The sequence below is a fragment of the Choristoneura fumiferana genome, chromosome 15 (assembly GCF_025370935.1).
Source record: "Choristoneura fumiferana chromosome 15, NRCan_CFum_1, whole genome shotgun sequence".
Lineage (NCBI taxonomy): Eukaryota > Metazoa > Arthropoda > Insecta > Lepidoptera > Tortricidae > Choristoneura > Choristoneura fumiferana.
This window is the reverse complement of record NC_133486.1, coordinates 7,229,943-7,257,016: the sequence shown is the minus strand read 5'-3', so window position 1 is coordinate 7,257,016 and position 27,074 is coordinate 7,229,943. Positions and strand designations below refer to the sequence as shown.

The 27,074-nt window shown below is 36.8% G+C and overlaps 1 protein-coding gene across 7 annotated transcripts in view; it reads right to left on the bottom strand.

Annotated features, from left to right (window-relative positions):
* toy (paired box 6 protein twin of eyeless) overlaps positions 1-27,074 on the bottom strand; it is a 79,589-nt gene that overhangs the window by 12,453 nt on the left and 40,062 nt on the right. For 3 of the 7 annotated variants that reach the window (XM_074098561.1, XM_074098563.1, XM_074098566.1), the window contains exons 5-7: positions 21,182-21,395; positions 6,321-6,473; positions 4,850-4,932 (exon numbers count right to left, since the gene is read on the bottom strand). In XM_074098561.1, the coding sequence (XP_073954662.1) occupies positions 4,850-4,932; positions 6,321-6,473; positions 21,182-21,395 (450 nt within the window). The remainder of the gene's footprint in view (positions 1-4,849; positions 4,933-6,320; positions 6,474-21,181; positions 21,396-27,074) is intronic. The other 4 variants (XM_074098564.1, XM_074098567.1, XM_074098562.1 and 1 more) reach the window with 2 other exon arrangements.

The window sequence follows — 27,074 nt, the reverse complement described above, 5'->3', positions numbered from 1 at the left end:
TCTATAGATATTCCAATGATGACAGGCAGCCCTCTCTGTCATTTCCTCTTATAAATTGTGAGCCCCATAGTTGTAGCAAGGGTTGCTAAATGAGATTTGCCCGTAATTCTGTTATTTTGACAACGAGTTGCCGCAAAGTAATTGTTTTGGTCTAACGTTGTTATTGAAATGTTGTTTGTGGATTTGATTTTTTTTGTGGATTGGTGATTTATTTTGCTAACGTACATAATGTTGTGTCTTTAAGGGGCTGTTTCACCATCCATTGATTAGCGTTAACCGACGGTTAAATGTGATGCCGTCTCCGTCTATTCGAGCAAAACAAATAGAGACGGCATCACACCTAACCGCCAGTTAACACTAATCAATGGATGGTGAAACAGCCCCTAAGTGTAGTATGGCTGTGACTTCAGCTTGTTGATTGACAATATTAGCGACTCCAAAGAGTTGTGTGTCTGCTTTTACGTGAACATGAGTTTCTTTGTGGTGAATCTTATAGCTATGTATGTTTGGAATGTATGAAATTTTGTACGGTTGTATAGTTTGGATGACAATGCAAGTAGGGACTGTTAACAAAAAGTACAGTCAGCTAGAGATTTATTAAAATAATACTAAAACTTATCACAAAAAGCTCTTATTTTTCAGGTTTCACGAGACTGAGTTGCAGGATTGTAGCGTTGAGTTCTATGCTTTATCTCATTACGAAGTTTGCTCATTAGCCGTGCTACGGAATTATGATTAATTGTCATTTACAATTAAATTTTGTTTAGCGTATCTTCTGAGTGCTGTTTCTGAGCTTCTGTCTGTCTGTAATTTACGACACTCGTAAAATATTTACATCTCTACAGAAAAAAGGAAAATGCCGGCATAGTGAGACAAATCAATGTAGGTAAATATATACATCTACGATAACTTAATGTGTTTATTGTTGGACTATTTTGAAACATAATATCGGACAAAATGACATATTACAATTATGACATCCCTAGGACTTCAATGTTATAAGTTATAATATCGATGGGTAGTTATAATCTCTGACTCGTATGTGAAATTTTATTAAACTATACGAGGGTGTCTTTGACTCAATTTTGTATGTGAAATTTTATTAAACTGAAAGATACTGTAGGATGTGTAGCTAAAAAAAACCAGCACTTACCCAGGTCCTGCAATCCGTGCTGCGTGTAAACACCACTGTGTGTGGTGTCCGTCGATATTGTATTTAATTTACTTACTCATTTTAAAACTTATTAGGTATTTATACATAAGTAGGTAATTAGACAGTTTCCTTTATTTTAGATGAAGCGATCCTAACTACTAACCATAAAGTAAGTATATGAAATAATAGGTTTTCAAAAATAAATTTACAAAAGAAAAAAAACAGTATTGAAAATCTATAAACATTTTGGTAAGTCAATATTTTTATATGCCTACATTTAAAGCGAGAAATCAAATTAGACTGGACACAAAACAAACAGTTATTTACCTACATTCATCAAAAAGGACAGGGACGGAAAAACACCGTACACTACAAGCAAAAAACGACCTTAATTTTTACGTGTTAAAATTTATTTCGACCGTATTTGTGCGGAAATGTAGGTTTCTATCCACATACATTAAGACAAAATCGGTTTTGTAGGTTTGGGATAAGGGTGGTTTTTGTTTGTGAAGGTTGGTATGCGCGGTGGGTGCCAATTTTTCAGCCCCCAACGGGAAATTCGCCCTCGCTTCCTGTAGGCTTGGGTCGATATGGCACCCCCGTAGTGTGACCAGACTAGCAGGATTATTGTGTATTTTTTAAGAGAATATCGAGGGTGTTTTTAAGCTACTTTTTTCCGGAATAGAAAATGCATTGAAGAATTTCGCCATGTTTTCTAACTAGGTTAGGGTAAATGTGAAGACGTCACGGAATGATGAGAATCTGGATTCAATTCCTTGCCCTAGTATTTCTGATTTTTCTACGTGATCAAGTTTGCGTTAAAAAAATAACCATGTTAGAAAAGTTGAACTACCCCCATTATTGTCGTTTCAAAGTTCAACATCTCAAAAATGGCTGAACCTACGACTGATATTATAATGATGAATTAAGAACCACTACAAAGACGTAAAAAAACCGCATCGAAATCAGTCCATCCGTTCAAGAGCTACGATCCCACAGACACACAGACAGACAGAAATTGGCGCCAAACTTATAACACCAATGAACTGAAACTTAACGCCTGAGAACACATCGTAAGTGACGCCTGATTCAATAAATAAATTATTATAACACCACTCTTTTTGCATTAGGGGATGAAAATACCTTAGATTCCATTAAATAGTTAGTTACATACAGGTCGACCTAAAAGACGAGCTGTCGGTAGGCCTCCAACAAGATGGAGCGACGACTTGGTTAAGATCGCGGGATCGCGTTGGATGCGGAAAGCACAAGACCGGTCTGAGTGGAGAGCCTTGGGGGAGGCCTATGTCCAGCAGTGGACGTCTTTCGGCTGACATGATGATGATGATGACTTAGTTATGTAATTGTAGCACAAAAACTAAAATGAACTAAACAAAATTCCCAATTTCTCCTAATCTCTGGTCACCCCAAACAGCCTTGAACCCGTCGCAACACGTGGTGGCCGATGGAAACAACTCCTCGAAAGCCTTTGCTACATTCACAGGAAAATGGTCTTAGTTCACTGCTGTTAGAGCCCAATTTACCTCGAAGTGAAGCGGGGTTGCGCGAATAATTATTTTAGTACGGATTGGGTGTTCGAGTATCGAAGGTGAGTTTGGTATGAAAGGATATTTCTATGTTTTAAACATGGAAATGTCGATAAATATATTCATGTACCATCAGCCAAATAAGTGGTCTATCAATTTTTAAACAAGTTCCTATCAAACGAATATGTCGCTAAAGTCGATCGTTCAAGTTGACAGACACGTCTATGGCATTATTGTTTATGACGTGCAAACGATTATCAACTTTAGGGTGGTAGACCACACATTTGGCTGATGGTACCATAGATTATGTACAGGATGTCTCTGACCATGGGGTTTTAAATACAAGGTTTGATTCTACTCGCATATGCTACCTTTGTTCTGCAATATTTTTAAATTACTCCCCCTGACAGTTTAATCGCTAATTCAATGTATCGGACATGGCGGTGTTGATTCTGCCTCATGGTACGAAGACAATATTTCCTTGGTTCGGGACCTTTAAATCATTTGACATTAGACATCTCTTCAAATTAAATGTATCAATGAGCTGTCAGTTTAGTATTCTATCGCAGAAAAAATATGCAAGAAATTTCATCATTGTGTTACATCACCAACCTTAGATCGATCTTTCTATCTAAATTCGACTCAAGTTTAAACATCGATTCATCATTCCCGCAACTCGATTAATCCTTTTTAAAAATCTATAGTCATTTTACATAATTCGATTGTAAACACGTTTAGTTAAAAGCTAAAAGCTCGGAATGGCGTCGTGAAACTAGCGCCAAGTCCCCTTTGACAAATGGGCTTTTAAACAGTTGGCAACACTGAGTGGAAGATTCTTTGCACTAATAGTTCTACCTTAGCTAGCTTTTAAAGTTTAATTAAAAAAAAACACGTTTTTTTTTTCTTTGCCTTGTAAGTCGTAGGTATAGTCTCTTTTTTCATTTTGTAAAATTAGTTTAATCCGATGGCCGTGTTGCCAATGTTTTCAATATTTAATTAAAAAAAGGGTTAAAACCATTACCAAGTGCGAGTCGGACTCCTTTGTCGAGGATTCCTTGCAAATTTATAGGTTTGTATGAGTGTTCAGTGTTAGCAGAATCTGAAAATACAGGACCGATTGAGTTGAAGTGTGGTAGGTGCTACCTACAGATTAATATTATTAATACGCACAGACAAACGTATAAGTTTATTTAACAATATCATCGACAGAACTATTACTTACGTATTTTTTTTCTGCTTCGCGCTTACTTAGTTACGTTAAGTTAGGCTAGGGTTAAAGGGGTATTTTTTTTGCTTATTTTCTTAAATAACTTCAAAATCAACAATCAGGTATCTTAAAAATTAATGTTTTGAGAATTTTACGAGCCTTTATTTTTGATATCGAATTGGTTTGTAAATTGGTCTGGTTTTATTTTAGAGCCTAATTTACCCCTCAAATGTAGCCTCCATCTTGTTTAAAATTTGACTATACCTGCACCTGCGTATCGGCAACACACTTGTAGTACCTATAGGGCCAGAATGTTGAATCCCATCGTTTCCCCGTCACATTTAATAAATTCTCGCCTCGAACCAAACAAAACAATTTCGCACATTGCCCACAAATGAAAAATTCAAACAACATAAACAATGTTTAACATATTGTTCCTCCATACCGGGCATATTTACATAAGCCATGTATAATATGTAATATTCTCATGTATTTGCACACCAACGCTGGGGTATATCCATGCCCTTGTTTTTTTAGTATGTTTGCTAAAGACGCATCCACATGCCCGTGCCTATGCAAACAGTCAGTGTAAACAAGCCCTTATGAACGTATTCGGGAGGGCTCTTAATAAAAAACGCCCTTCGATCATATTCTCTAATTAATGAAAGCGCTACGGATTTAAATTTATTTAAAGTGTTGTAGAAGAAAAAATGTGTTCAAATTAAATTATGAAAAAAAAAGAGTGGTCCACTCATTTTTAATACCTATGCAAGAAACTTTTCAATTTTTTTCATAATCGTGTAGTATGTTTAAAGTTTTCTCTCACCATTAATTGCTTAAAAACTAATGTTAAACCTCAAGCGTTAGTACCAAAAGGCGGCAACATTCGTATCATAGACAACACAGTTATCATCGCCACCTTACAACTGGATTTTATTTTACCTGGATACGTGCCTCAGGCAATCCTATCTTTTCAGCCAGTCTCTCTCGCGCGAACACGTCCGGGTAGTGCGTTCGTTCGAACTCTGTGGACAGACATTCTAAAATTAAATTTCAAATTGGACTCGTTCGAATTTTCAGATAGCCGGCCAGCGTCAAATCGAGTCTGTGATTATAGTTTTTGATGCACGGTTTGATATTTAACGGTATGTGAAGAAAAAAAATACATAAATGCCTACAGATAATTTAAAATGGACACTTGGTTGCTGGATTGTTGGTTAGTTTTTGAGCAAAATTGCAGGCAAGAGCAAGTTTTTTCATAAAATAATATACCGTGGTCATTAAATAGAGGAAAAATAAGTAGTCAGTAAAATAATACTGGCTACGGCAAACGCGCGACAAATCAATAAAAACAAAACAATAAACTCATAAACAACCAAACAAACAGACCAAGATTAGCCCCAGTAAACAGCAATAATTGCTCCGGGTGCCACCGTACGAGAGCTGGGCAAATATCAGGGGACAATATTTATTTATTTACTAATAACCGTTGTTGGCAAACAATAAATAAGATGAAAGGGACATTGGGAAATAGGTTTATGAAGACCGGAGGGACCTCTTACGATCGGTCGTTATGACGGATTAGACGGTCAATTTTGGCCGTCAATGAAACGCCCTGTGAATTATGGATTGAGATTGCGTCTAGGATATTGACAGTCACAATCTACATGTCATAAAAAACATATTTGTAGTGGCCGAAGTACTGGACAATTTATGAATCTCGTCTCGTTGGCTTTACTTTATGAGGGTGGTTTCAAACTAAGGGTTTTTTCTGCACGTATACGGTCTTTTTTATGCATACGCGCTAACACGCGCGTATATAAAACCGAACCGCACCTGTATGCGCTTACACGCACTTCCAAAAACGAGCTTAGGTATGTGCGCAAATAAAACGCTGGTCTGAAACCTGCCTTGCCTTTTAATCATTACATGTAACCTTTTGTAAAGGTAGGTACAGTCACCAGCATTAATTACTGCCACAGCGGAGCGCGCAAAAATATATGACACGTCCTTCCAGCCCTAGAAATAGAGTTGTATAAGATATTTATGCGCGCTTGTTGTATCAGATATTGGTGCTGGTGTCTGTTCTAATATCGCCAACCATTTCAGTGATTCCTTGTTAACTTCGCACACTGGAATTCGGAGTGTGAATGTTTCTTCCCAGAAGACCTAGTTTAGTCCTATAGGCTGCGTTTTCACCAGTGATGTGCTAGATTGTGTTGCGAAGAATGTGTTTTTCATGAACCGATAGAAACACTCCATTAACCTCGCACAGCACAGCAATAAAAGAAAAATAAAAAATGAAAACGTAGAAATAGTTGAACGGAGCGAGGATGATAAATTTAGCGTTTCTGTTGGTTCATGAAAAACACATTTTTGGTTAAACGCAGCTGTAGTCCTTTTCTAGTCTTACCTTTCTCAAGGCTGTCTATCTGATCATTGGTGAACGAGGTCCTGTTCCTCTGCAATTTCCGCTTCAGCCGTAGCCTCATTTGCGAGTCCTCGTCTCCCGAAGACGCGTGCTCGCTGTTCCCGTCCGAACCCGCTTCGGACTGGAGGGGGTCTGCTGGAAAAGGAACAGTCTCTTAGATTGTTGTAAACCTTCGCGATTCTAAATTGTTTTGTCTAAAGTTTGTGTCTGTTCCTTACTTTTTCATGTCTAAACAGCTAGTACTGCCTACCTTCAATGCACGCACCAGAAATGAGGTATACAGATAGTTTGAGGCCCGGAGAAGGACATAGGACAGTGTTAGTATAGTTCCCGCGGGATATTCGTAAACGAATTCCACGCGGACGGAGTCACGGACAGCGTTATTAAGTAATATTTCTTGGGACTGAATTAAGACTATTTATTGCTAAATTTACCTTGATGTTACTAACACGAATAACAAGATAAACAAAATGAAGATGCTGGTTCCACACGTTTGCTAAGCGCCGACAAACGCATAGGACGCAGTCATATGTTAGAGTAAGATAGAAATAGCTTTACTTTAACATATGACTGCGTCTCGTGCGTTTGTCGGCGCTTGCCAAACGTGTGGACCCAGCAGACTTTCCTTATTGGTTGTGCTATTAGAACTACCTTCATACCAAATTTCAAGTTTGCAGGACAGCCGGAAGCATCCAGGTTTTCCGGTTACGGTAATTTGAATGGAGACAACTTTTTACCTGATTGCCTGAAGGAGTGTTCTGTTCTTTAATAACCAACTATATCTTTGGATCGCGTTCACTTAGAAGACTATAAGGGTTCCGTTCTTTCCTTTTAAGGTATGGAAGCCCTAAAACTAGACACGATGCGTAGCACATTTCTGCAAACATCCTCATTTTTCACAAACACTGCACTCAACGACTATCAACCAAATGACGTCAACAAAACTGCACAATTACTCAACAGATCACAAACGACCAGTCATCGTGACCCCTCCCAACTTCCCAACTTGCAAATAAACAGGGCTCTACATTCCCTGGACATGGCTGGCTGTCGACCATTTCTAAAGATCCCTGTTCACTGTCAATCTGTTCCAGCCGACAGGGTAGGTTACGCTGGTTGGTTCAACCCTCTTATAAGGGACTAAAATTAAACGTTATTCGTAATGTCGACATGCCCCTAGCTAATTGATTAATTTGCTTTATGGTCGGCACTCGAGTCTGGGTTTGGTTCTCGGGCCTGTAATGGTACATGGGTTACTGATTCAGCTGAATGGGCCTCTGTTACGCAATCTGTCACATTTTTCTGATACGCCCCACGGATCGTTTGGTAATTCTTTGATGGAACTAAGCAATTAAATTTACCATTGAGAGGCGAGTTATGTTATTGCAAATGGGCTACATCGAGCTGTGTTTATTGAAGACATCTACTCGTAGCGTTTTAAGATAAAATTTTAGGGCAAGATCAGGAAGTTCACACAGATCGTTGAACTTATTCGCAGGTGTGTCCAGGTTTTTTCACGATTTGTTTTCTTTCCCTCTATTGTAAAGTTCCTGTTAAATTTTAAATGTAAATTTAGCACATAGATTCCAAAAATTTCAAAGGTGCGAGAGGTGAGAATTGAAGTCACGACCGTCTACATGAGAGGCAATAATGTCAAACCATTGGGCTACCGCGATTTTGCTTCTACCCAAGTATATAAACAGGTATAAGTAGTATAAAAAAAATAAGTTAATTTTCGATAGACCTGCTACGACAGCAAATAGAGCAACTAACATAAGATTACATATTTGCGAACTTATTGCGCGATCGAAATTAAAAACAAAGTTGCTCAAATTTCTGACGGTACGAATATAAAGCGAGCGCTACACTCGAAATGATTGATGCGAGACACTCGTTCAACGGCGGACTTTCCAATCGGTTGACAATTTTGATTGATCGTGCATGCGCGCCCTTAGCTAGTCGAGCAAATGAGAATTTCTTGGTTTTTTTTTTACTTGCAGTTGTGTAGTTTACGTAAATGTTATTTTGATTTTTATGTGATAGAACGAACGTGTTTTAGACGACCAGATGGCATAGTGGTTAGAGAACCTGAGTACGAAGCTTGAGGTCCCGGGTTCGATTCCCGTGTCGGGGCAAATATTTGTATGAAAAATACGAATGTTTGTTCTCGGGTCTTGGGTATTTAATATGTATTTAAGTATGTATCTATCTATATAATTATATTTATCTGTTGCTTAGTACCCATAACACAAGCTTTGCTAAGCTTTTTTTGGGACTAGGTCAATTGGTGTGAATTGTCCCGTGACGTGATATATTATATTATATAGAAAGTGAAATTTGTTATTTATTTGATATCTCTCGTCTGACTGACTTTACTGTACAGTCAAGGGCAAAGATATCGACACGGCCAAAGTTACAAAAATATGTATACACGACTTTATGCACTTAACATTAAGGCTGTGTATACATTATTTTGCAACTTTGGCTGTGTCCATATCTTTGCCCTTGACTGTACGCACAGATCTATTTGAATAATGTTTTGCTTTCTCAATTAAACTTCAGTAAGCTAGTTGAGAAAGCAATATACTCGTAAATACCTACGAACTTTTCCGACAAAATATGATAGCGAAACATTATTCACTGCATCTGTAGCTTGCAATTAAAAAATATATTTTACCATTTTTTGAAAGTTAAAAAAAGTAAGATACCAGAAATAAGCGGGAATTTTCTTATTTATTTACACAAAAATTTCTCAGCACACAAAATGGCGGATATTATATAAAGCTAGCTATGACTATATCTGTCAATTCTTTTGTAACAATACCCGCAAACAGTAGAATTTATCAAAGCAACTTAATTAAGCCGCCTCTAATACCGCAAAAGGAAAAAAATCTTGTTTTTACCAATGAATTCCCCAACAAAAGAGTTTTCCCGCAACAAAGAATTATTTTCCCTATTAAGGGGCACATTTTCATTATTTATCAACGTCTGGGCCTACAGGAATTCATTAAAAAACCGATTCGAGGAGCACTTGCCCACAACTCAGCTAATAAACAGATGGAGGGAAAAAGGAAAATACATGGAAGAAAATAATTCAAATAATAGTGGTAGGGAAAATGAGGGGAAAAAATGGAAGGGGAAGACAGGGAGGATTGGTATTGGTGTGAGTGGGAGGGATGTAGGTGGGGGGCGATTATGTGAGATCGATACTGTCACTGCGCGAGCGCAAGACAGCGGCGCTAGCGGGCATGGTGGGCTTTTTGGTAAACCAGGGGACATATTTTTCAAAAATCTTTTTATTTATTCTGGATGAAAAAAATAGATATTAAGTAGGCAAAGATGTTTAGTACTCCCCAACAAATGAATAAAAATATACATCAACTACCATGACCTTTACAGAGAAGGAACACACAAATTTTCAAACAATGGCGTGTAAAGTTGCCAGTCTGTACTGAACCCACGTTGGAACACCAGCTTATGTCCTCTTATTCAGAGAGGAGGGCTACGCCTCGTAGAGGGACGTATATAGGCCGAGATGATGCTGAGTGCTACGGCTAGTATATAATTGAGAGAGTTGATTAGGGTTGGTCCTTATTGTCACGTCTCCAGAATCGTTAATATAAATCATTTTGTATAACCTATTGTTAGTGTTGTGTTACATATGGAATAAAAACCATTGTATATCGTATGTAATTTCCTATGTAAACAATGTTGATATATATATATATATATCATAACTTAAAGTTTCAGCTTGTTTAGACTCCAAGTGCTTCCGAAGCACCAGCAGATGTCCCTACGCGCCGACTTCTGACCTGAGGTTGTGATGTTCCGTCGTTTTAGAGTAGACAGCTTTCAAAAATCCCTAATTATTTATATATTTTTGTATGTTCAATTGAATTTTACGGCGCATTGGCTTTTTTTATTGTAATTCTATATTTCTGTTGATTACTAAAAAAAATACAGAAATATCGTTCTAAAGACGGCAGCAAGTTTTTTTCCGCAACCGCTTACACTTGGGCCACTAAGCAGCCGCGGCCGGACCAGGCGCGAGCGGCTAATTCGCCACGCTTCCGCAAATAAAATGTTCGGCTGTGTTCGGGTTTCGACGGGTTTGGTAATAGGGTACAGAGGCAAAGAAAGCAGTTAGAAAATGTATCAATGACCGGGCAGTGTAGGTTTTGGGCTCGTGAGAAATGATTCTCTGATGAATAGGATAATTTGAAGACTTTTATAAAACTTATTCTATGTATTGTAATGTTTGTCTTTATTGCGCATAAAAATACAGATACACAGAGAGAAGTATTAAGGCGAGCTTATCCCTAATAAGGGATCTGTTCCAGCTAATCTAGTGATGAGTAGATAATTGATTGAAATGAAGATAGGCAAACATTAAAAATTACAGAAAAGGAAAACAATACAATGTGGTGTACAATAAAGAGTATTTAAATTGTATTGTATTGTAAAAAAGAAAAATACTTTCTTCAAAAATAAATAAAATAACAACAAAATTATATGTAACTCATCTATACTTTATTCATCCGTACTTTATTGTATTTAATTTAATTTTTAATTGCATACATACATTATTGTATTTTCTGGTAGTCCAAAGATTTTGAAAATTATAATTGTACCTCTTTTGACATTATTAATAATATTTATGAGAAGTGTAAAGGTGTGTAGTGACTTATAATGAGAAATTAGAATAGAACAATACTTTTTGAAATTTTCTGAATTTTTTGAATTCTCTGAATTGAACTATATTGTATTGCATGGAATTCTTTAAAGCAATAAATGACTGAATACGGAATACTGAATACGAATTATACATATTATTTTTGTAAAGAAGATAGGTAACGTTGTTTATTGTGTACGTGACTGAATAAATTACAAAGTTATAAATTTAACGATCTCTTTATAGGTACCATCAGCCAAATAAGTGGTCTATCATTTATTTTAAACAAGTTCCTATCATACGGATATGTCGCTAAAGTCGAACTTTCAAGTTGACAAACACGTCATTTGGCATTATTGTTCCATGACTTTCAAACGATTATCAACTTTAGGGTGGTAGACCATATATTTGGCTGATGGTACCTGTGTTTTTTCTGTACCTACCTACTGCTTACTATGTGTTGGTGTTCAATAAAGAATCATTGGTATTACGATTAATTAAAGGTTGGCTGTGTGTAGGTGAGTTACTAATTGTATGTTCCCATGGGAATGCTTAATGAAGTTACGAGGATGTTTAGTGTCAGACTATGTAAAAAAATTATCATCATCATCATCGAAGCCTAAATCCGACCCAAAATGATGGGCACAGGCCTCTTCTCAGTGAAAAATTCAGTGAGAATCGCGAAAGGTTAAAGCATTTTTAGAAAATTGTTCTAGCCCATTGGTCAACCTGGAAGACGAAAAGGCAAATTTAATTTAACTTTCTAATGCAAATTGTGTAAATATTACAGACTTACTTAATACATCTCCAATAAAAAAAACCTTTTTTTACTGTGGTAACATTCTACATTTTCACTGAACTTATACATACTTACATAGTAGTTAAGATTTTTAGTTTCTTAACTAACGGACCCATTACATTCCTGTATTTTTTTTTAATTTTATATTTTAAATTATGTGTTTTGTTTGTAATTATTTATTTTATTTTGTTTTGAAAAACATACCTACTGCCAAGTTTCTTGCGGCGCATTCTTCTCGGCAATGATGGTATTTACGAAAGCGCTGGTAGTTAAAAAAAAGTTAACATGTCGTTGCTTAAATACAAAAGGGCCACAAATCAAAAAAAAGTTTTTTTAAATCGCAATAATTGCATTTAAAATGCTATTTAACGGAGCCCTTTTGGAGCCTACTCGCAGAATAAACGTGGTAAGTGACTATGCTTCACACGAATGTCACTTCTGTAGACGTCTCACTAATATTATAAATGCTAAAGTTAGTTTGTTTCTTTGTTACCTCTTGTCGTCTAAACCGGTGAACCGATTTAGATTAAATTCGGTATACAGATACTTTGAGTCCTGTAAAAGAACATAAAATAATTTTTATCCCGGAAAATTGCACAGTTCTCGCGGTATAGCGATAAACAAATTCTACTCAGGCGGAGTCGCGCGGGCAACAGCGAGTACTAAATAAAAGATGAAATCTTGATTCAAACGATTGTAACCAGGTGCCCCATCAAAGCACGCACTCAGCACAAACTATCGGCATCAAGTGGGTTGCATTACAGCCCTTTCATTATCAACCCATTTAATATTCAATGAAACAATAGCACTTTTAATTGAGCACTATAAAGTGGCATTCTACCATTTAAACTCTCGTTTTTCTCTAACGATAGTCAATTTTATGCTGTCGCGATTTGGTTTGGAATGGATAGTCGCCAGATTGCAACTAAACGAGGCTGGTAGTAATTGACTAAGTTGAAGTGCATATACGTTCTAAGAATACGTTTTGTTCGGCACACGTGAATTGTTGCTTTGAAGCTCTTTGATGATTATCAGGGATAGAATTATGGTAATTGCTGACGTCATAGTGTCACGCAAGAAGGGTGAAGAACGTAATTTTCTCGGACAAAGAATTAGTTTTATTATTTAAAAAGGAAACGCTGTCAGTATCTTCGGAACCATGCTTAACGGGACTGTCTATTATAATTATAACATGCTTTAGTTTTTTTTTGCTTACTTTAAGTTTCTGATAATCGAAATAAAATATTTTTCTCGATATAATTACAGGTATACCTACTTCTTTTCTAAAAGATATTATGGTAGTATATAAATAGAGTATTTTTGTGGACGGATTCCTCCTTAACCAACCCTTCTTCTACCTAGCTTTTTAATATTACTTTTTTTTATTAACAGCACGAAACGCTTTCGGAAAATTCCGCCAACTCTGAATCCATTTAAGCGTTTATATTTTTCAGTAATATTACCTACTTAAGCTCTTGTGACAGATATTAAGAAAAAAACACAAAATTAATTGAGAACTCACGAATAAGTCAGTAATGGTTTAAATCTTTTTAGATACGAAAAAGATCTTCCGGAAATATCGAAACTAATCAGACCGTTCCTGTCTTTAAATCTTGAGTTGAACCGTTTAATTTTGTATTTTTCTATATTTTTCAATATTATCGACACTAGTTACACAAGCCCTTCCATTCACCCTACTCCTATACACCCCAGCAATCAAAATAACAACATAAAAACCAATCATTTGATCCCATTTAGCTAACAATCGTTAAAACTATCCCTTATCTGCCCCTAAGTAATTTAGATGACTCTACCGGGGCTACTTGTCAACCAATATATCATAGCACTTGGATCCCTGGACGCGCATAAATGTGGTTATTCTATGTTAGCAAGAGAAAGGTCTTCTTAAATGGCTGAAGGATTGAGACTATATCGGGTAGTAAACGTAGACGATTAATTTGTATTTTATTGTGCAGTTGATGTGGTAATTAGAAATCGTAAATATAGAAATGAGCGTTCTTTTTGTACTGAATTTTCGTTAATGTGCCCCACTGTGTAAAAATCTTTTTAGGTTAATTAATCGCACACAGTTGAAAGGTAGGAATGATATGATATATCATTGTATAATTTAAATATTGACGGTCTTTTTCTGTGATTTCTGTATTGGAATTGTTGCAATTGTTGTAGTTGAATTCCTTTAAAACATCAATTTTGTATACCTTATGACCGACCGAATATTACCTACATAATTATAATGGATTTATATAAATGTCGTATTGATTAATTCATTCATAATTTAATACGAAATAATCACATAGCTATCTTAAGACACAACATGAAAACAATGTAGGTATCGACTAAACAACAGTTTTAATCACGCTATAATTAAAGCAAAATAAATAATTTGATTAATATTGCCATATACTTAAAAAGGTGATGCACTCTACGGATATATTATTGCTAAAATTAGGATTTCGATTACTTAACAACAACAAATAAAGGTTTTTTTAGTCATTATTACTCTTAAAGTAAATTAAGAACTAACACCACACTGCAACGTCCGCAACCCGACCGCAACCCCGAAAACCATATTCGCTGTCACAGTTCCAGACTCCATCAAAAAATTGCAATCAAATAGCCCAATTCAGTCGCAACCAGTCAATTAGCGTCCGACCGCAGCGGCCATTGTGCAGTTGTGCACTCCATTATTGTTCTAAACGTGTGCACAAACAATTTGTGCTGTTATTGTGAACCACTGTGCAAACGCTGCGTGATTTAGTTTAGATCATCGAGTTGGTAATGAGAATTTTGGCGGATGATTTTGTGTTTGTTTTTATTATTTTTAAACGACACGCATTATTATTATTAATAGAATAGAAGGGTTTCTCAAAGATTTATTCAAGTATAAAAAAGTTGTCTTTTAGTCCAAAATTTAATAAAAAACGTTCACGTGACTGTATTTTTTAAGAAGATGACCATTGCTGGACATAAGATTAAGAAACTCCAAAGATAATTTATAATTACTGTTATACCGGGTGCGGCCTGTAATAAGAGCAAAAAATTAAAACATAGATTGTACTCGTCAAAGTGAACATAGTTGAGCGACTTTTAAAAATAATGGAGTCTTTTGATTTTCCCTTTTTCATACAAATTAAACACGTTACTGTTACTGTTATCAATGTACGCCATCCTAGAACCCAACCCAACTTACGTCGCCTGTACGCTACAAACATGAAATATTTTGCTTTATATTTCTGCTTCTAAACTTTAGTGTAAGAAAAATAAAAATAAAAAAATATTCTTAAAACTCTCTGTTTTAATGTTGTTCATTTTGACCAGTACGATCTATGTTTTAATTATTTGCTCGTGTTACAGGCCACACCCGGTATTATTATATAAGTAACTTTGTATGGGACTACGAATAAATAATAAGACTTATTATTTGTTCGTAGGTATGGGATGAGACTTTTTTCGTCAGTATAATTTTGCGTCCTAAATTTAAGTCGCCGTAACATCATTCCGCAACAAAATAGTTTAATACAAAAGTGCAGGTGACTTTACAAGATACATATAAAAGCTTATTCCGTACAATCCCATTCAACGTAATACATACATAAAATGCGTAAAAGTTTATACGAGTACAGTCAGCTTTAATAAAAACATAGTCGTGTCCGAGCCAGCGGAGCGTCAGCAATAAAAGTGCCCTTATATATCCGCTTTATATATGCCCAGTTTTATTGAGCCGCTTGTACTTTACATGGCAGTCATTATATTGTTACATATGTTGAGTGTATATAGTGTAGATACGTGCTCTACTAGGAATAATTGAGTCTATAGCGTTGTGGGTAGTTCAAACCCGCGTAAATACTCGTAGCATTGGGTAATACCGCGTATCTGTAAAATCTTGCAATTTTACAATTTTTGTTCCAGATTCGTTGAAGTTATTAAAATATGAAGTTACAACTATCCCCTGTAGAACATCACGTAGCGCAAATACGCGGTATTTACTTATGGTAGATATGAGGATTTGCACTACAATAATACCACTTAAACCTTCTCATTCTGATAGGAGGCCTGTGCCCAGCAGTGGGACGTATATAGGCTGGGATGACCACTTTTGGTGCTTTGGAAGGTACGAAAAAAATGTGAATGGTAATTCATTCGTGTTTTTTTTTGAAATTTACCACGAGCTATGCGGTAACGCACATAAACCTGCGAAGCAATTCAATGGTGCGTGTGAAGTTCCCAATCCGCACTGGGCCTGCGTGGGAACTATGGCCCAAGCCCTCTTGTTTTGAGAGGAGGCCTGTGCCCAGCAGTGGGACGTATATAGGCTGGGATGATGATGATGATGATTCATTCGTGAGTCTTGTACGTTTAATATTATATGTAGGTATGTATGAACTACATTAATTTATCTTGTTTTCTACTAAAAAAATAATTGACACGGACTTTCGCAAATAACCGCCTGAATATGTTTATACATAACTATATGTACCTATTGTATTTAACGAGTACCTTTCATCTTATTCCCCATATATTCTTAATACCCATAATTGCAGTCGAAGTCACAAACATTGGAGCTGTCTAGGTGTTCAAAAACATCAGCTTCTAGTATTACTTATTGTACCTACATGTCAATCTAACTCCGTGTAAGATTAAATTTTGGCTCTACTAGCAGCTTTTTTTTCCTCTAATTAAATAAATAAAATGAAGTACCTAAATAAAAAGTATTTTTACATGACCATTTTCGTAATCGCGTTAGTGTGTGTTCAGATATTTTTTAACATTTTTAAAGACAGGTGCAACACATCTGATGGCGGTTACGCAAATTCACATAAAACATCAGACTTGAACATCCTCAACACAATCAACGTGAAAAACAAAACAACACTTCCATTCTTACATAACACTAAAAATCGATCGCATCACCCAAAGGTGTAAATATCTAGAAATATAACGTTGGGTAAAAACGCCAACGTCCGAAATATCTGCTAGATGTGTGCAAAACAAAGCGAAGTTCTTACGAGACGCCTCACGCTTCGACGGGAAGTTGCCAGCTTTCGCGAGCTAAGTATTCAAGCCACGTGCGTCAAACAACGCCTCTGAAAAGTGCGAGGAAATGTCGAGACGGGGTACGAGGCGGGTCACGGGGGTAATCGCAACGACCCGGTCACGACTGTGCGCGACCGGCAGCGTAGCGACGTTTAGGGCCACTATATTTTTTTGGCAAATATATCGCTAAAGGTTCTCCTATGGTAGCCCGAAAACTTTTAATCCTATTTTCACACCACTAATTTCATTAGCCCTAAAATGAAAATGCCGAATTTTTAATTTCCTAACTATTCATTAGCCCTAATTTTAACATTCCGAATTTACGTTATATTTAATTTCACTAGCCCTAAAATCAAAAAGCCGAATTTTTTATTTTCCTAAATATTCATTAGCTCTAATTTTAGCATTCCGAATTTACGTGGTACCTAATTTCACTAGCCCTAAAATCAAAAAGCCGAATTTTTGATTTTCCTAACTTTTCATTAGTTCTAATTTTAGCATTCCGAATTTACGTTGTACCTAATTTCACTAGCCCTAACATCAAAAAGCTAAAACATTAATTTTCGTCAAATGTATTGATTGGAACACCTTAATTTAGCAACATATTGAATAGCATCCATCTAACCTACTTTCCTAGTGGGAGTTATCTTGGCTGCTATAAAAAAACCTAACATCGAAGCTAGCGTCGCTCCCGCCTTAGCCTTCTGAACCTAACCTATCTGAGTCGCTTCTGCTCCAAACCGTCTTGCTCGCTCGCTTCACTCGCTCGCACGAATTATATTTTATCTTTAGTACAAGTAAACATTAGGGCTTATAACTTTAGGTCTATTAATCTTTAGGAATAATCATTATTAGTTTAAGTAATATTAGAGCATTCAATATTTAGTACAAGTAAACATTAGGGTTCATAACTTTAGGTCTATTAATCATTAGGAATAATCATTATTAGTTTTAGTTATATTAGAGCATTTAATGTTTAGTACAAGTAACCATTAGGATGAAAAACTTTAGGTCTAGTAATCAATTCGGACATACAAGTTTAGCTGTCATGATATTAGGGCTAATGAAAATTATATCTAACGTTGGTATGCCTAGTGAAATTAGCTTTTATGATATTCGGTCTAGTGAGGGTGAACCATCGCTAAATGGTGGCATTGAAGCGTGGTCTGTTTGATGTTATAACATAAAGCAATACTATAATGTAGTTTATAGTCTTATAGTATGTAAAGAGCTATCTAATAAAATAATTACTTATCTAATGCGGAAATATCAAAAGCGCAAATAAGGAAAACTAGATCGAACCATTAAAGCCTTTTTGTGGCTTGCATAAGTTGCAATAGTTCAGCATTGCGTGTTTAGTTTAGGTGTAGCCCAACGCTTACCTTGTATTTTTTATATAAACTGAATATTATGTTGTGTTCAATAACAAGTCATTGTTTTGTAATTTCTTGACATTTCTCCTGTCAAAAAGATATTTGACGTTTTAGTACTGTTAACCACTGTGCGGCAGTCAAGTCGCGCATTGTTGGGACAAACGCTAGCCGCGTCGCCGCGCACAGTCGTGGTCGAGGCTTTATCAGAGGGGCTACTATTAAACTCGAAGTTCGTGGTCGTTCCGTCCCTCTGACGCTTATATACTATTTAAAATACGAGAGTGAGAGAGGCGGTACGATACGAACTTCGATTTTCGAATTTCGGAGTAGGCCCTTAGTTTAAGTCCGGATGTGTTTTGTAGAAAAATTTGAAGCGTATTTATGAAAAGGAGTTGAGGTTTGTGTCGGGTCTCTGAGGGTAAGGGAGCAACTGTCATGTGTTTTGTGTTTTATTAAAATTTTGAGAAAGTTTTTCGAGTGAAGAATGGAGGTTCGTGCTAGGTCACGGGAGGTTGGGGAGAATCCGTGGCGGTCTTCACTTTTAGCACAGAATAAGTAATAGTTGCTTTTAGTGAAATTTCGTGAATTTGTTTTGTGGAAATATTGAGAACAAAAGTTCAAATACGTGACGGGTAACGTTTTATGTCTATCAAGTTTAACTATATAGAGCTTTTTTGGTACATTCGTAAATTTTGCAAGCAGCTCTAACGATTTCGATGAAATTTGCTATGTAGGGATTTCCTGTTCGAACAATTATTCTTATTGGTTTTATTTGACCTTGGGATCGAACCCGGGTTTTGCAACATTGTACCTGACTACAATGTTGCGAAATGTTCTCTAACCACTCCGCTATCCCGGCCGTCCAACTCAACTATCTATTTGTCTTATCAATTTTCATTTATCAGTTATCAATTTTTGAACGTGACATGTATTTTATTTATTTCTGTGTTAATTTGATTTACTTTCAGAACAACACAAAAACAAAATATCTTTTAGGATGCCATTCTACCTATATAAAATACTGCTTCTCGCCGTCCGCCCGGTTAACCCTTCCATCTTTGACGCGGCGGGACGGCTTGACTCGACTCGCTCTTGACGGGTCGCGGCGGGTCGACACGTCTGAGCCGTCAACAGTCACGAGACTTGAGGATCCAGTTTAAAATTAAAGATGAGTACGATTGGGTCCTTTTTTACCTCACTGCCTGAAGGGGATATGTTTTTCGAGCGTAGGTATGTGTAATTCTTTGTAACCTAACTCTTTGCCTCTCTGTATCTTAAAGGGTTGAGGTATCATAGATTCTTCATATAAGTATAACATAACTGTTATAGGGACATGACTGATGATGATGATGATCATTTTAATGTAAAAATTATGGGCATCAACGTATATGTAGGTGTGTATGTTTGTTACTCTTTCACGCAAAAACGGCTTGACAGATTTCAATGAAAGAAGGTATGTAGATAGCTGGACATCTGGAATAACACATTGACTACTTTTTATCCCGATATTCCCACGGAAAAAAACAAAATTAATTGAAATGCCAGATATAGTAGTTAACCGCGAGTGAAACCGCGGGTAAAATGTTAGCACACGCAAATGTAGCTAGTTTTGAGTCTACTTATATGAAGAACAGCACAAAAGAGGCCACGGTGTAATCTCCATGAGTCTGGAGGTAACCCCCACAACAAAGAGGGGGGCGGTTTAGAATGGAAGCGGGTGGTAAAATTTTGCGGCTTGAATGTGCAGTTCGGAATAAACAGTTTTGACGTCTTGTAAGAAATTCTTCGTATATATCGGAAGGTGTTTGTTGCTGTCACAAATAACGGCTGAATACGTGGAAAACTGAGCTCCGCTATGGCTAAAACTGGCAAACACGTTTTTTCTCAGAAATAAGTCAATAGCAAAATACATCTAAAACGTTATAGCCACTTGCGAGATTCACGAAATAAATAGATAAATACATTATATACAAGAATCTGGGAAAGAAAAGAAATGAAAAGAAGGTGAAACTCTATTCAATTAGCCGTTAGAATGAATAGTAATAGTATAAAAACTAGCAGTGGCAGTGACCGTTAACGCGCTGAAGTACAAAATAAGGTATCGCGGGGACTGAGCGCGCGGGGCAGGGGGGCTGGCAAACGAAAACACTGATTGGTGTGCGCGACTGTGACATGCGTGGAAATTAACGGTCACCGCTAAACTTTCACGGACTATATTAAAGCTGAAATCTATAGTCCAACGTCCACCTGCCAACACGAGGGGTATCACAGGTGCGTTGCCGGCCTTTTGAGAGACTGATAGGCTCGTTTTTTAAAGATCCCTAAGCTATAACGCTCTGGAAACATTGTCCCAGGAAGCTGGTTTCATATTTTAGTCGTGGCGTAGAAAAAAGTTTCGCTTAAAGCGGACGGTGCTAGATTACTCATGAATTACACAAGAAGAAAAAAAATATCAACAGATTGCTCTATTGCCTGACTTAATATCAAACAACGTATTTCTGTTTATCGAATAAAATATTATTGGACAAAATAATAACTTGTGTGAGTAAATGTTTTAGGATAACGTTACTTCAAAGAAAAACACACTATAATAGATAATAGCATTTTCCTGTTGACTTAACTAGTAATATAAACTCGACTTTACGAATGATTATGTGTTTCTGCGTTTAAATAAGAAAGTATATGAGTATGCTGGAGCATTAAGGTATAGTATTCTAATGATGCTGCTTGTACACGCTTTCTATCTACTCACCTCTCTTGTGCTCTTCGCTGCTCGGCCTGTTCAACTGGGGTGGCAGGGGGGCGAGTATCACCAGCCAGCAAGTTACTGTACATGCTCTCTACTCATCTCTCTTGTGCTCTTCGCTGCTCGGCCGGTTTAACTGAGGCAGCAGCGACGCAAGTAACACCACACAGCTAGTTACTGTACACGCTCTCTACTCACCTCTCTTGTGCTCTTCGCTGCTCGGCCGGTTTAGCTGGGGCGGCAGAGGGGCGGGTATCGCCGGCGCGGGGGCGGGGAGGCCGGGGTACCACCACCCCGACGCCGCTTGGCCGTTGAACATTCGCAGCTTCTCGTACACGCTGTCATTCTGCGCGGACGCAGCCTGCTCCTTCTGAGAGGCCAGGTTACGGAGGACTCGGTTTATTGATGAAACCTGGCGGGAAAAAATATAAATTGAAAAATCGCCATCGTCTCCTACTAGTACCTACCGGGCATAGACCAAATCTTAGATTGAGATAGCTTACACATACCATTGAATTACTTTGCAGATGTGTGTAAGTTTACTCATAATCAAAAAGTTCTGCAAGGTCGTCATAGGTATACCAAGATAGCATTGTGCAAAAATTCTTATCTACACTCGAACCCACGACCCTATCCTTGAGGCACCATAGGTCATTTAGGGTTTCTGTGACAGGCTATTTGTTTCTAGTATCCTGGGATCTGTTGACAACTTTGACATTTGTGTCACGTTATTATTATCTACCCTGGATTGACGTGCCACTGCTGGGCTGGCCCTCCCCCATGTCCTCCAATCCTCCCGATCCAAAGCAATCTGTGTCACTTTAATAATAATAATAATCTTTATTTATTTTTCATAAAAATACAATGTTAACCTATGTTAACAAACTTATGGGCTACACTTAATTCCATCCATCCATCCCAGCCTATATACGTCCCACTGCTGGGCACAGGCCTCCTCTCAGAACAAGAGGGCTTGGGCCATAGTTCCCACGCGGGCGCAGTGCGGATTGGGAACTTCACACACATCATTGAATTGCTTCGCAGGTTTGTGCAGGTTTCCTCACGATGTTTTCCTTCAACGCAAAGCTCGTGGTAAATTTCAAATGTAACTCCGCACATGAATTTCGAAAAACTCAGAGGTGCGAGCCGGGGTTTGGACCCACGGCCCTCTGCTTGAGAGGCGATAGGTCAAACCACTAGGCCACCACGGCTTACACTTAATTAAAAACGACAAATAACACACATTAGGTACCCTCAACTAGGAAAGTTAAAGACTAAATTGAAAATAGAAGAATTAAAGAACTAAATGAGCCAATCGCAAACAGACCTCATGATACTAACGCCATCTAGCAATATTTCATATCATTACCAACGAAAATGTCATTTCTATATTTTTTTACAGAAGATTTATCTCCGTCAAGGAATTGTTCCAAAAATAGCATTTGAATGCTAAAATAAAAAAAATAAAAAAAAGGTGTAAGTATATTGAATACAACAATTTAACAATCCATATTGAAGGTTCTTTTTAATTCCTTATAAGATTTTTCTCATTCGATGGTTTTACAGGCGTAAATGATAAAAAAAAACTTGGAAAAAGTAAATAAGTAGTTAACAAAATCAAACGAAAAAGTTCAACAACACTCATTTTGAATTTCATTATAACAAAGTTCTATAGGTATAATAACGGTTTTTCCGTAAGTTTGTTTCGTTATTTATGTACCCACCTACTATATTCAAAATAGATGTAAGTACTATCCATTTCCCATTATCGCGAATCTCCAACTTGGGCACAAAATACCCAACTATTCTAATAGGAAACAAATTGGAGCCCCACTCCCAAACACGTGTAATTTAAAATCTAATATGATTACTAAATTCCAATCGGGGGCCTCAAAGGGGCACAAAGATTAGACCCTCCCACCACCCCTAAAAAGCCCAATATCTTTCCAAAAAACCACGCATGCGTAAAAACCCACACAAACGTATGCCTACTTTAACACGTAACTATACGGATGCGTAGATATATAATATCTGTTGCCGTGGGTAACGTTCTATAGGGAATAGGCGGGGGCCGAACAGCGCATACAAAATAGCCTATGTTTTCTTTTGCGGTTAACGTTTTTTAGGTTGCCAGTATGTTCTAATCATAAAAGAAAGAGGTATGTTGCTTTGTTTACATCCCGTTTTGGCTAGTTGCGCGTGAATGGGATGCACTGTGTAACTCTCCAGTTAAATGTGCGTCCGTACGCTAAACCGTTTTAATTTTCGAATTGGATTGGAATTTATAAGTAAAATTGTACTAACTTTTTTTTTACAGAAGTCCTTCCACTTAAAATACCTACAACAAAATTTGGATTTTCACAAGCTTTTATTTTTAGTTTCACCTGTTTATTTGTTTGTTTGGGCCAAATCAGTAGTCCGATCGACTTGAAATTTGGCATACTTACAATAATCTGGTAATGTCAGCTTGGTGGTCCTGCCAGGATTGTCTCCGCAAGAAGGAACTCCTCAATGGTTAATAGTACCGACTTGAAATTTGGTTATATGTAGTTTAGATGACAACGCAAGTACAGTCAGCAAAAAAATCTTGTATTAAAAATAAAATTTATAACAAAAACTTATTTTGGATTTTTTTTTCATGTTTATGTGTAATTTATTTTAAAATATCGTGAATTAAAATGATTGTATTAAAACAGTTTCGATTCCTTTATTAGACTAGAACTAAGCTTTCTAGATACCATTGGAAATATCATAACCTACGATTATAAAAAATAAGACTAGCATTGGTTCAGCTTCAGTAAAAAGTAATGAAATGAAAGCAGGTTGAAAATGCGAAATTAATACATTATCGCTACAATAACATATAATGAAAACTAAATAAAATTTGTAGCATTATTTCAAGCAATAAATGATTTTTCTCGAAAATATCCGTAAAAATTGACATTATTCTTTACATATCAGAAAGTGAAGTGCATTGTTTATGGTCAGCGAAAAATTAAAAAGAGATTGCAGGCGCGCTAGCTCGACAATAATGAATTAGCGCGCCTGCAATCAGTCACAATTTTTTTTAAGTTAAAAAGGCCATGGCCAAGTCTAATGGCCGGTATAAGATATTTTGTTGGAACTCCAAACTTTTTCTATTGGGTCTGATATTGGTTGCTTGTGGTGTTTTCGGTGGAAAAATACTCCTGCAGTTTATTTTTAATGAAAAAAGGCGGGAAAGCATAAGGAAATTATTGGAATAAAATTAAATTTTATAATATATTTTGAGAAAAAGTTTATTCTATTTCAGAATTATTCACCACTTTTGAGAAAAGCTTTATATTAGTCTCGGCTGGAATAGCAATTGCTGGCTTCGTATTAGTTAAACGGACGAGCTTGCGAGTCGCAAGCTCGTCCGTTTAATACTCATATTCAGCCAGCAATTGCCTACTTCCAGGCCACGACAATAATCTACTATATTATGATTATAATTAGGTATGATTAAAAATTAAGGAAGTCCAAGCAATAAAAATGACCTTACACTGCGTACATTTAGCTTGGAAGCAGGGCTCTGTTGACTAACATTGTATTTTTATAAAAATAGCTCTTCATAGCATTTATTACACATACCTACAAATCTGTTCGGTACCTTGGACGCGCAAATCCATCTTGCACTCGGGGTATTTATTTATTATCTATATCCTAATAACCTAACCAACAAAAAGTTGGAAATCCCCCGACTTTGTCACTTCAAAGTTCAATATCTCAAAAACGGCTAAACCGATTTTGATAAAACATATCTAAGAACCATCGCTAGAAAACCTGCTTTCAATTAAAAAAAACAGCATTCAGATCGGTCCACCCGTTTAAGAGCTACGGTGCCACAGACAGACACACATACAGACACACAGACACACATATCGGTCAAACTTATAACACCCCTCTTTTTGCGTCGTGGGTTTAAAAAGTACACTCCAGCCGGCTTCATAAGCATGGCATCATCATGGCGGTACAGGTCAATTTGGTCTAAATGTGGTAAAAAAAAACAAATTACACTTAAGTATCTAATGTTTTTTCAACGTATTTATAAATAGACAAGTAAGTAAGAAAATAATCATCATTAAAAGAACCGCAATTTAAAGAATTTATAAGAAGTATTTTATAAAAATAAAGGGTAGCTATCATTCATATGGAAGAAAATTTTAATAAATTTCCGATCGGTTTAAAAAAAACTGAATAAAATAAAGTCACAGGCTATTAGACTTTCGGACTTCCAACTGATTGACGCTTCAGACATACTGATAATAGAGATAAAAACAACGTGGGAACATAAATATGACTACCGAATTGCGTACAAAAAATAAACCTGTTTCACGCGACACAACTGATTTAAGGGTCATTTTAGATTCCAATTTCATACGCGACGCACACTCTAGTACCTACCTATCCTAATAAGCGATTGGAAAACCAATTATTTAAATCCTTCCCCAATCAGATAGCACGACAAAAAAAGACCTTCTATTCTAAACGCCAAAAACATTTCGAAATTCGAACGCTCCGACCAATAAGAGAGGTGCATTTAAAACACAAATTCTGTTTCTGACAGGTCCCTGGCCAATCAGATAGGCCGGCAAGATTAAAGCGGTCGTTCGAATTTTAAAGGATTTATTTTTTCGTAGGTATGTACTTCATGAATTTTTATTGAATCTGGACAGGTGTTAGACACATGAAGTGGATCAATTAAATCGATTTCATTTTATACATTAAGAATTTTAACGATTATAGAATGTCTGAAATAGCTTGCAGAATTCGGGATTCCATACAAAGATTTTAGAAAATGAGCACGTGTTGTGTACAGTTTTTTACCTTTATCTATTGATCGTATTTGTTCAGATGTCATTATTTGAGCAATGGCAGGCCTAATTCGACCTCTTCCACATTATTACGCAAGAACGCACGCAGCCGTCGTTTTTTATGGAATTGTTAACTAATTGGTTTTGTGTATCGTTTGGCGATATTTCTGTTACATTAATTTTACTTTAATCGTTGTTTATCTGCGATAATAAAAAACACGTTTTACCCAGTGGTTTTGGATCTTAAAGTAGGTAGCCACATTGTTATGGGTAATTGGGTAGGTAAGTAATAATTAAGTGCAAATTTATATTTGTTTCAGATGAGATTATGAACATTTACATTACACCTAAGCATGTATTTTGTTTATTAAAAAAACCTTTTGGTCCCAATTTTCTCTTCCCTTCGACTTACACCCTTTTGCTCCGAGCCACCCGAATTAGTGTCCACTGATGTGTGTAACGGGCCTAAAACTTTCCCCAGCACACAGGGTGCGTGAACAGGGGGCTTTAAAGAGATTTAAAAAATATATTTTTAGCCAACTTTGATCGTAAGTTTTTGAGGCCATTGGCTACGGTAGTTTGAATTTGTGCACAGTGGTTTGGCGTGAAGACGCGTTGCGTAAAATTTACGAAAATAGTTTTCATAAACGAAATTTTTACGCACACCTACTTATTTGTTTACCTACGCTAAAGTTCCATCTTACCAATCATCTATTTAAATAAATTTGCAACAACTATCCTGAAAAAAAAGGAAACATTGCTACCTATTGTTCTGCAAGCTCAGGTAAAATCTTTTAATCACCTTTTATGATGAGACTACATTTCCGAAGATTAAAAAATGCATACTTAATACACTTCAAGCGCAATTATCTTCAGCCGACATATCCAATAATTAACAGCTGTCAAGAATATCGAAACGAAGGCAACTCATGCCTGAAATCTGGCAACTACCGTACATGGCGGTTATCCGATACGACCGGCACGACGCTCGTGACGGGACAACCGGCAACGTAAAACGATATCGTACGACTTTCGTTTTTCGACCTTGCGTGTGATCAACTCATTTATTTTGATGATTTTATCGTCTACCAACTTTTGCAGTCAGAGCAGACGGATTTGTTTTGAGAAAATTTGAGTATCATGTCGGTCTTTATTTTACTTGCGCCTATGAGCCGCTTTTTCTACATATTTTTTTCATAATTTTTGCCAATCATCAAAATTTTAACCAAATTATCTGGAGCCAAATATAATCTGTA